Here is a 12176-nt window from a genome sequence, read left to right on the forward strand (position 1 = left end):
AATCCAAAAACATATCTATAAAAAAACTGTTGCTTGATACGCTGTAATCAGATAACCTTTAAGTTAATTTAATTTCCTGTCAATAAATGACCTCAGGCTGACATCAGCAAGCCTCACATCAAATGGCTCTCCTGTAAACTCATTTTTATAGTGCCCAGGGCTGTAAACAGATAGTCCTCCACCTTCCCCTATGAACATTTAGAACATCTGTAAGTGCAGAAAAGCTTTGAGTTGGGCTGAATGGAAACATCTTGGACAAAATGACCAGAGAGGAGGGGAACGAAATATTGTTGTGATCTTAAATCTTTTTCCCACATGTTGTTCACAGCCCTTTGCTCCTCAAAGTTTCCGGCCTGGTTCCTCCTTGCCAAAGGCCTCAGATCAGGCCTCTTTATCTGCTGTCTGCCAGACCATGGCTGCCTCCTCTTTGGTGTGTGTGTGTGTGTGATTGAGGAAACCAGGACCAAACTAAATCAAAGGATTCTAGTGAAAACACCAGATATCAGCAGGGGAATCCTGCTCACATGATATTTTCACCCATTAGTTGGGTGTTTTGACAGGCCTTTACTCCCATTGGCCAGGAATGATGATTAAATGGACTACACATGCAGCGGGGATGTTCAGCCTCTTTTTATGTTCTCAAAACAATGACAAAAATTATGACAGAATGCTTGGAAAATCTAATAAACACTTTAAAACAAGAAAGATTCCAATTGGATTAATATAAGCATCGAATTGTAGAGGATCCTTCAGAGACAATTGAAACTAATAGTTTACTCTGTAAAATATTATACTTGTAGTTAATGGTTTAAATATGAGAAGTTGAGGGGATCATTTTTTTAAGCACAGGAAGTGAGGTTTTTATTATCTTTTAGTGATGGTGCCAAGTTTATCTCAAGTTAAATGGACTTGCAGGGGTGGGAACGAAACTGAGGAAACTTAGCAGATTGTTTTTTTATCAAATACTATGTTCTTCTCTTTAACCCTGTTGGACAGACACAGCTTTAACCAACCTCAGTCTTCTACTCCATGATAAATAGTAGCTGCAGTCCTGTGTGATGCCTTGTTTCATAGTTTGCCGCTATTATCTGTACAACAATGAGCAGATTTTGCACCTCTTTAGGGTGTTTGTCATGTGTTTATTATTCCCGCCTCCAGCAGAACACAAAGAGATGTCCAACATCCCACCACTGTAACATACAACAGAGGTCACATGAGGCAAAATCAGACTAGAAAGTGCTCCGATATACTATACAGCTTTTTAAAATGTTTTTGAAAGAAGTCTCTTATGCTCACCAAGGCAGCGTTTATTTGATCAAAAATACAGTAAAACATGAATACTGAAATATTAGAACCATTTTAAATAACTGTTTTTTGTACATTTTAAAATGTAATTTATTCCTGTGATGGCAAAACTGAATTTTCAGCTGCCATTACTATAGTCTGGACTAGTGGATATTAGAAACTAAAAACCAATGATGAGACATGAATGCAGAAGAAATGAACAATCATTTTTAAAGGCGAAGTTTGTAATTCTACATCATCACTACATTAAATTTTGATAAGAGAAAAGACTGTAAACATGAAGAAAATTATCCAATTACCTTAAAACAAGTGTTGGTGCAATTATTCACCAACATGTGCTTGTTTCAGTCACTGTACTGCATATAATAAATTAAATGTAACAATAATAATCTGATGAAATCAGACAAACAGAGGTCAGAATTTGGCCAAGCACAATGTTTCCTTTCTGTCAGCTTGTTTGAGTGGAATATGAAGGATGCTCAACTTGCCTTTGACACTGCTTTCTTTCAGCAGTTCACTTGAGATTGGGTGTTATCCAAATTGTTCTCCTACAGACTCCATATTTGTATTTTTGTGTGAGCACCACGTACAAAAACAGCAAATTATCTCCAGCTGAGCTTTTTCAGAACTTTCCACAAATACTGTCCAAATTACTGTGTGAAGCTTTTGCATCGTTTTTTTTTTCTTTGTTTTTTCATCAAATGGACAGTACAAGAAAGTGCTTAACTTTTGGAAAATGCCATATATGAGGTTCAGTGTATGTATGAATTAAACAGTTTTAAACCTTGTGATTTTGTAATTTTCTAGCAACAAACATCTTAATTAAGTAGACAAATTCTAAACAATTAAAGGTGCCCTAGAATTAAATATTGAATTTATATTGGCATAGTTGAATAACAAGAGTTCATTACATGGAAAAGACATACACTGAGTTTCAAACTCCATTGTTTCCTCCTTCTTATATAAATCTCATTTGTTTAAAAGACCTCAGAAGAACAGGCGAATCTCAACATAACACCGACTGTTACGTAACAGTCAGGATCATTAATATGTACGCCCCCAATATTTGCATGTGCCAGCCCATGTTCAAGCATGTTCAAGGGCAGGACGACTGGATCTGTGCACAGCTGAATCAACAGACTAGGTAATCAAGCAAGAACAATAGCGAAAAATGGCAGATGGAGCAATAATAACTGACATGATCCATGATATCATGATATTTTTAGTGACATTTGTAAATTGTCTTTCTAAATGTTTCGTTAGCATGTTGCTACTGTACTGTTAAATGTGGTTAAAGTTACCATCGTTTATTACTGTATTCACGGAGACAAAACAGCCGTCGCTATTTTCATTTTTAAACACTTGCAGTCTGTATAATGCACAAACACAACTTCATTCTTTATAAATCTCTCAAACAGTGTGTAATGTTAGCTTTAGCCACACAGCATAGCCTCAAACTCATTCAGAATCAAATGTAATACATCCAAATAAATACTATACTTACATGATCCGATGTATGCATGCAGCATGCATGACGAACATCTTGTAAAGGTCCATTTTGAGGGTTATATTAGCTGTTTGAACTTTTTTTATGTTGTTTAAGGCAAGCGCGAACTCTGTGGGCGGGGAGCGTCAGCATTTAAAGGGCCACACACCCTGAATCGGCTCATGTATAATGATGCCCCAAAAATAGGCAGTTAAAAAAATGAATTAAAAAAAAATCTATGGGGTATTTTGAGCTGAAACTTCACAGACACATTCAGGGGACACCTTAGACTTATATTACATCTTTTAAAAATAAGTTCTAGGGCACCTCTAAGTAAAAAATAGCTACACAAGAATGGGTAACATGACTGCCCATTAGTTAAAGTCAATAATTTTATCCCTTAAAACTAATCTTTGATTACCAAAATGACATATTTAAAAAAAAATCCTGTGAAGAAAATTTCTTCATGTCTTAAAATAGCTTAAATGTAACTCTACACCCTTGCCTCATTTAATATACGTGGATCCAATCAATTCCCGATGGACAAAATCAAGTCCCACCCAAAATTTGTATTCTTGTCCTAAAGCCGCTCCACTCGTATATACATCACAACAGGAAAAAGCAAACTATCGCAACCTCCGTTTCATGATGATTTTAACAGTACAGACGAGAGGGTCAAAACCTCTTAAATATATATTATTAATTAAATTCAACAAATAGAATTGAGTTAGAATTAATCAAATTAATTACTTAAATGTAATTTAAAATAAGTAAAATGTAAGTTAAATTTAAACTAATACATCTGAATAACAGGCAGACGTCAAAGATGAATTAAGAACTCTTTATTTTTTATTGCCAACATTGAAGACACCTGACGATAACAAGCAGAATCACTAAAGGAAAGAGAAACACAAGAATTAACAGAGGTTTAGATGTTGATGTTATTGAAAAGGTGTAGCAAATTAGCTCAAAATAAATATGAATAATTAATCATAACTAGTTATAATTAATTATTAATATTTTAATCAGTCAATAAAATTAACTTAATGTAATAAAATTAATATTACAATCAATTAACCTGTTGTTCAATGAACACACAGTGTTAATTGTTTATTAACTAAGAAATGTTCATTTCCAGGTTATAGGAAATAACAATCTTATTCTACTAAAAGCCTGTAGTCAGGACCGACATGAATAGGGACTCCCGTACATGAGCGCAAAACACGGACAACCTTACGTGTGACATGAACAAGACTTTATTAACTAGACTAAACACTTAAACTACTCTAACATTCACACACATACATGCATACAGTTTACCAAGAGAGAGAGAGAAAGCAGAGTACAGGAAGCAAGAAGTTACAGCATTGTTGGACATTCAGCAGATCAACAGCCTTGAGCAAACCATCAGTTTAGTTTTAACAGGCCCTTCTTTAAAAGGGGTAAGGATACTCAATGTATCCGATAATGAGACTAAGTTTGATACTTGCATGTCTCTCCAAGTTGAATTAAAACTGTCCTGATGCAATTTGTGGAGGCTCCTGTTGAATCTTTGCTGATATTTTCTTGACGAAAGAGAACCGGCTGGATTCAGAGGATCTTTGGTGAATGGAAGGTCTAGGCCGAGGCCTGGCACAAGCTTGGGGTTCCTTAGAAGCTTCTAGCTTCTTAAAGCATCTTGACGTCAGCATTCATCAGCAAAAGAGAAGAAGAGGAGGAAGAGCAGGAAGAGAGGTTTTATCTTGTGATCCATGAATATAAGAGGTGAAGAGGTCACACCCTCTTAAGGTGTCTGAGCCAATAAGGAGTTGCCCCCTCGGAGGGAAGTTTCTGAGTCTTTGTTCTGTAGCAAGATATTAGCATAAGACACTGGATTGGATGAATGAGAAAAGAACCCTCTAAATTCTTATAATACTAATGTGTCACAGAGTTAGTAACATGTAACATAAATTACCAAATAGGAAATTAAAGTTGGAGTCCGTAGATACCAAACATGCTGCCAATGTGATCTCAGTCAACTATACATTTGCAACTATGGAACATTAATACCAAAATAGTTCAAAAGAGAGAATTAATACATAGAATAAAGCCTATAAAAGGAAAGTCATGAGATGGGAAACTTGGATACATGTTTATACATTTCCCAAGTGGTTATATAGAGAATACGTAGGATTAAGAGAGTTTATTTGTCCTTCTCAGGAAGGATGAGTCACTAGTCTCTACAGCATTCTTATGGATCATAAAAGTACCATATAACTGTAACAGGACACCTAGTTGTGCCTGTGTGCTAGCTACACTTGGGATGTTGGTTGCAGTTTTAGGGGGATGAGTTCAGAGAACTTTGATAGTGAGAGTGAGTTTATGGGTAATTCATTGAATACCATGAATAATTGTGTGGCTGATTGGTCCAGACGCTACATCCCCCCTTTCGATCGTTGTTGTTCTTTCTATGGACAACAGCGAACGACGTTGAAGGTGTAGAGAGATCAGACACACCACTGGCACACAAGGCTGGAAGGCTGTGATGGGCTCTGGTTGTATGTGTCTCTTGGAGTGGTGGTCGTTCCATTGCGGTTGATGTAGACAGTAGACAAGCTCAGGTCTCTGAGCTGGTGTTGTGTGAGTGGTCAGAAGCTTCTACTTCTGAGTACTCCTCAGGTAAGAACTGTTCAAGGAGCTATCTTACTAGCGTTAGAAGCTCCTGCAGGTCCGATGCAGGCGTGTCCAGTCGTCCTTGTGCTGCCTGCTGTTGGAGATCCTGCTGTGTCTGCAGGAAGAGGATGCTCCCATCCCTGGCTTCTCCCTGTGGTAGGTCTGGTACCTGGGTCTGTCTGAATTAATCCTTCTCCTTCTGCAGCTGCAGAGGATTTCAGGAAAATGGCTGATAAGGTGTCAAGCAGAAGGCTTTGGCCTCCCCCTCTGTACCTCTGTGCTTGGCTGGGGAGGTTCTTCTGCTGACTCCATGCGGTGAAGTGAGACGTTTCTCCTGCAGTGGTTCTGTTTGCTGCAGGTAAGAGAGTCTCAGTTCTCTTTTCTTCTGTGTCTCTATTCTGTCAGGTCCTTGTGTCTGTCCCGAGCCTCCATCTCTAGCTGGTCTATGTGGCTTTTAGCATGCATCAGCTCCTTGTGAGTCTCTGTGATCTGGAGTTTGAGGTTGTCCACCTCCTGTTTCAAAACAGCGAGGATGTGGGCCAAGAAAAAGTTGACTTCAGTCAGATCATTGTGATCACACCTCTGGTTTGAGTCATCTGCCTTTACTTCTCTTCCATCTTTGTCCAGTTGCTTTTGGCTCTGGTGCCGTAATTGCTCAGCAGCACTGGTTAGGAGGGTGTTCCTCACGACACATAGCCAGTCCTTTTGGTCTGCCATCTGGGCAGTTAGGCTGAGCATCTGCAACATTTAGGCACGCTTGTGGTGAGAGTAAGGGCAAGAGACTACTGCAAGATCAAACAGAATTTAGGGCTAAAGGCACAGTGAGCAGCCAGGTGTATAAAATACAGCTAGCTTTAATAAATGACTTAAGATGGTTCTTGTGGTCAGATTATTTCTTAGTATTTCTTACTGATGGCTCACAACAGGCTTGACCTCCGAACAAATGGAAAAGAGAAAGAGAGGAAGAGGAGAGCTTTCCTATTAGATTGTGCTTATTAGTGGTGCTCAAAATTATGCCATAGCAATCATTCGGATTCCTTTGTAACTGGCTCATAAAATTGAAGCAACTGTTGTAAATAAACAAAATCAAGAAGAAGAGTATGTCTAGTTGCTTGTGGTTATATTGGGAAATTAAACCACACAAGACTAAACAGGAAAATGTAAATAAATCACATAGATGAAAGAAATACTAGTAAAAACAAATAGCTGACTGCTATTATAATTAAAAACAATAAAATATTTAAAGAAGTGATTAAAACAGCAGAATGACCTGGTATTGGGAATAGTCAATAGCACTAGTGATTAACAATTAGATTAGCTTTGGAAATCACTCTATAGTTGGTCACAGCTGCAGCGTGTTCAGGACCACACCATGTGTGTGTCCCTCCCAGAAGTTTAGTCAACGTGTTATTGAAATATCTCAATAAATCCTAGAATTCTTCTTTAGTTAAACAGTTTACATGTAATTAAATTTAGATTTAATCACCCTAGTAACTGCAGATTTAGCTGAACAGTGTTCAGGGAGAAATGCACCTAAGTGCAGGTGAAATTAGCTGAGAAGAATTAAAGGTAAGGAAAGAAAGAAATCAGAAAACCAGGAATGTGGTTAAGGGAAATTGGTTTAGATCAGTTCACACTGCATACACACAAGCTATAGTTAAAGGCTTCACGTAAATGATGCTAACCACTAACTGTAGAAGCTATTAGTTAGCTTAGCCTGAGGTGCAGGGCTGCTAGGTGAGGTTAGCTTAGCCACCTAGCCTGGTTTGTTTACAATATGGCATCACAGGGTGATGAGTTAGCACTTCCTGTGACAAGTCGTTGTCATGGGAACCAATGCACATTTGGGCAATTCAAACAGTTTATAGAGACTGTCTGCTCATTTCAAACAAGTTACGTATAGAGTTAAAATGTGACGCTTATACTTTCAGATTTTCAAAAACTTGATATTACATTCAGTAAAATGCAAATATGTTTTGGCATTTGCAAATTTTACTCATGTAAACTCTTCTCTCTACTTTAAACAACGTCTTGTACTTGTTTAAAGGGTAATTACACAGTTTGCTGTAAGTCAAAGCTTGTTTAAGCATATATAGTTAAGTCCGTCTTGTGCATGAATACTGATATTCCTTTCAGCGAGTGAAACACAGTTTTGGTCAAAAGGTAGCTATGCTTGTAGGTGCAGGCAAAGTTTAGATGAATGACATCAATCTTAACTATAACAGGGGAGCATTACCCAAATCTACATTTATATAACACTGTACTGAGATTCATTCATCAGAAACAGGTTAAGCAATACTGCAATTGGTATTTCTCCAACCAAAGCAGAATAATCAATTCTGGTACAGTTTACATGCCGCTGAGCTGAGATTCCTTCGTCAACACAGGCTTACGCTCTAATACTGAGATCAGGATTTCTTCGCTAAAATCAGATTAACTTTACACTGATACCATTTGAACATATGCTAAAATGTGTCAAGAGTAGACTCTTTCAGTTACAGTAGAGATGACAATTCAAGCCATCACTTTATCAGCATCTAACAAGCCAGCAATTAGTGACCAAAATGCGCATCGTCTGACATATTCTGACTGGAATTATCAAATGCACACTTTTAAGTTGACAGTGGTTTAAGCTCATAACATTTGTTTATTCATGCCCCGCATTCTCCACCATTTAAATGTAGCGATGTACAGTTATTAATCAATTTATGGATGAAATATGAATATCATAATTCAGAAAGCTTTATGACGTTCATATATCGACCCAACGGGGAATTAAACATATATGGTGAATTAACTACAACGCATTATAATCAATCACATATATGATTAGTTCTGGTTGAATAATTATGTGGAAAACTATCAGTTCGTCCACCGAAACGGACAATTATCCACAGATTATCATGACAGAAATGTTATTCTCGGGCCGGGAGACTAACTTTCTATCATAGCCTTCAAATATAGAGCAAGGATATTAGAATCAGAACGTTAAAGTGACTCGGTTGTTGCTAAAATGAGCAAGTGAACAAAAAGCATGGATAAAATGAGTTTAATATACGAAACGGGTAATACACAGGTTATACGGCTAAATGGACACAAGTAAATACAAATACATACAAAGTAGAGGGAAAGGCAGAAACGAAAGAGATGATCAAAGCAGGTCAAATTGCAACAGTTCACCTTTAAGAGCCAGCAAGGAACCTCAGTATTTAAGATCGTAAAAACGTTATACTTGCATAGGTTAGTCAGGGTGCTTGGAGTTTTGGAGCGCTCGGTTTGATAGTTGCTTCTTCTTCCGGAGGTTGTTTCGGCGAAGTTTCAAACGAAGGTTTAACTGTTGTAATATGACCGGAAAATAAAGAAGAGAGTCCGTCTTGACGAGCAGGAACTCGTGCAGAAAACTTGTGCCACCAAAAGACGCGTGTCATGGTGTTTTAAAGACAACAAACCAGAACGCCTTACTGATAACGTCCTCCAATGATAGCGTTGCAATTTGGCGGGTTTCCACATTCCTTTGTCCTGTCTCCCGAATAAATTTATGGTATGTTGAATCAGTGCATTTCCTTCATAGTATTATTAAACATTGAACGATGCATTTGGCAGAAATGTAACGTACATGAGTGAATAGCTCGGATTCACAGCTTTACGGAGAGATCAAACTCGACAGGTGTCGCTGCGTCATACAAAGAAGATACACTTTACACTCTATTACTATCGTTTAACATGAAAACTAACCTACTACAGTCAATTCTACGATTCTATACTAGTAACACATACATGCAGCGAGCACTACAATGGCAGGTACATTCATATTTGCAGGTATAATATTTGTGTATACAGTCTTTGTATGTGAGTGTGTGTCTGTGGGTGCGTGCGTGTATTTTCTCTTTTTATGACCGTTTGGAATTCGGGCCTGTCTTTCGAAACCCGATCCGTGGCGTTCGCATCTCCTTTGAAGTCACAGAGGAGAGGTTTGGGACTTATCGAAATAGTCATAAAAAGAAGGTCTCGTGATCCATTAGTGTCTGCCGGGCCGGAATCGATGTAAGATTTACAAACCAAAGTTCCGTGAATTGAGGCTTAAACACAGTTTATGGTGGGACCTGCTCATCCTTGAGACTGTGCAGACCCTACAAAGGTTTGGTCACTATGATGGCGATCAGTGTTTCATTTAGTTGGGCAGTTTGACTCTTTGCTTTTTATGTCAGTTTGTGGTTTTTGTAATTGTGTTTGCTGACTTTACACATTTTAAAAGATTGACTTTTAAGGAATTAATTTGATCAACTCTAACTCAATTCATAATTAATAATATTGCTTGTAATCTGTTGCTACAATTTTATAGTAGAGTATAGAGCATATTACTTTTTACAGTGTTGACCTCACAAAAAAGGGTCCTTTGCCTTTACCTGTTTTTGTCATGCATCAACAAGTGTACAATATACATGGATAGTGGCTTGTGTTGTATTTGCTTTGTACCAGAAGACTGAGTACACACAAACAAACCCTGATCTGATTCATCACAAGCCATCTATTATGTGTAATTGTTTAATTTGGGATTGTGAATTGATTGCTAGACAGATTTGAATAAATCACACTTGTGTCTCTTTTCCAGGTAGAGCAGTTTATCAATGTATTTGTGCACAGAAATGTCAATTAAAGCTCTAATTAAAAACCTGACTCATTTCTGTTCACACATGGACACTGTGATAACAGCAGATACAGATAGCAGCCTATGTTTGGGTTCCCCCTGCCTTTGAGAGATTTGAGAGGAATAGAGCTTGTCCTTGTATTTGTATAACACTGGGATTAAAGGGCAGAGACCATAAGACGAGAATGATTTGTAATGCACAGCTGTGTTTGCTAAGCACATTCAGTAAACCTCAATGAGTATGATACCACTGCACTTACCACCTTCTTATCAGTGTCTGACGTGATGCCTGCAATGAGTTGATTTCATATAGCAGTACTCTGCCAAGATTTATTGATTGAGAAATCAAGATTTTTAATGTACCTCAAGTTAATGATGACTATAATGATGAGACAGGGCTGGGGGAGAAAAATTTAAGAGTTGTCTTTATGGGTAATTTAAACTGAAAAAATGAAATGATTAAAATTAATACACTTAAAGCAGTTATATACATTTAATTTAATCCCATTCCATTTAATTTCTTTTTTTTTTTTTTTTTTTTTATTTAATTAAAATTGGAACTAAAATTGGAATTTTGGAATTCTGCGTCCTGTCCTGCTCATTTCAAATTCCCTTTTGAATAGTGCACAACTGTTAAGAGAAAAAAATCTTGCCCACTGTGCCGTATCTTTTATTTGTTTGGAGGATTTACAGTGGCATGAAAAAGTATGTGAACCCCTTACAGAATCTGTGAAAATGAGAATTATTTTAATAAAATAAGAGGGATAATAAAAAATAATAGAAGACAAAACAATAGCTGAATTTATTAAAATAACCCCATTCATAAGTATGTGAACCATTGATTCTCAATACTGTGTGTGGTTACCTGATGATTTACGACTGTTTTTATGTTTTGTGATGGTTGTTTGTTTGGTTGTAGTCTCTTGTTTGTCCTGAGCAGTTAAACTGAGCTCTGTTCTTCAGAAAAATCCTCCAGCTCATCAGTGAATGTTTGAACCTTTATTAATAGTTGTGTTTGAGTCCCTCAATTGTCCTCAGTGTGAAAACACAGATCTCAAAATCCTACAGCCACTGCTGGAAAGGGTTCAAATATGCAAAAATGCTTGAAAACTGACGAATCTGCAGGAGCTGGAGGATTTTTCTGAAGAACAGAGCTCAGTTTAACTGCTCAGGACAAACAAGAGACTCATGAACAACCATCACAAAACATAAAAACAGTCGTGGATCATCAGGTAACCACACACAGTATTGAGAATCAATGGTTCACATACTTATGAATGGGGTTATTTTAATAAATTCAGCTATTGTTTTGTCTTGTGAACTAAATGCAAACATCTTTTATGTAAAATATCTTACTCAGGACAGTACTAAACAAAAAATAACATGCATTTTTTATTATCCCTCTTATTTTATTAAAATAATTCTCATTTTCACAGATTCTGCATACTTTTTCATGCCACTGTAGGTGTCAGATATACTCATGTACAGACCTGCATGTCACATGAGTCTCAGAAGCTCAGAAATAATGTTTCTCTTTGGCTTCAGGCTGTAGTTTTGTTGTAAATCACTGTTCAGATATCTCTCATAAATCTGCCAACAGATCAAACGAACAAAGATTTCTCGTGAATAGCAGTTTTATTCATGAAAGGTTCATAAAAGCAGTCAGTTCAGACTCAGAAATGAGTAATAATTTAAAATCTCTTTCCTCTTTTACAGTCAGCCTCGAGGACATTGAACATGTGCGACATGGCCGTCAGACTGAAGGGCTGCAGAAGTACACCGACTCCTCAATCGAGGACCGCTGCTTCTCCATCATCTTCAGGGGTCGACGGAACAACCTGGACTTGATCGCCTCAACCAAAGAGGAGGCCAAGCATTGGGTCAGCGGTCTGGAGAAAGTCATCAACAGCATGCACAACCTCAACCGCCAACAGAACAGCGAACAGTATCCTTGAACATCTGTTCTCCAAAGCCTGGTGTCTGAACTCATTTGTCAGTATGGGGGTAATTGAAGGAAACATCCATTTAAAAGTACTATGTGTAAAAAGTGCAACGAATATTTATGTAAAAAGTTTTAATTCAGAA

General features: G+C 37.5%; 1 protein-coding gene across 2 annotated transcripts in view; it reads left to right on the forward strand.

Moving 5' to 3' along the window:
* The window catches only part of plcd1a (phospholipase C, delta 1a), a 36680-nt gene that overhangs the window by 15438 nt on the left and 9066 nt on the right, over positions 1–12176 (forward strand). For both annotated transcript variants that reach the window (XM_067378535.1, XM_067378534.1), the window contains exon 3: positions 11808–12036. In XM_067378535.1, the coding sequence (XP_067234636.1) occupies positions 11808–12036 (229 nt within the window). The remainder of the gene's footprint in view (positions 1–11807; positions 12037–12176) is intronic.

Source organism: Chanodichthys erythropterus, chromosome 23 (genome assembly GCF_024489055.1).
Source record: "Chanodichthys erythropterus isolate Z2021 chromosome 23, ASM2448905v1, whole genome shotgun sequence".
NCBI lineage: Eukaryota > Metazoa > Chordata > Actinopteri > Cypriniformes > Xenocyprididae > Chanodichthys > Chanodichthys erythropterus.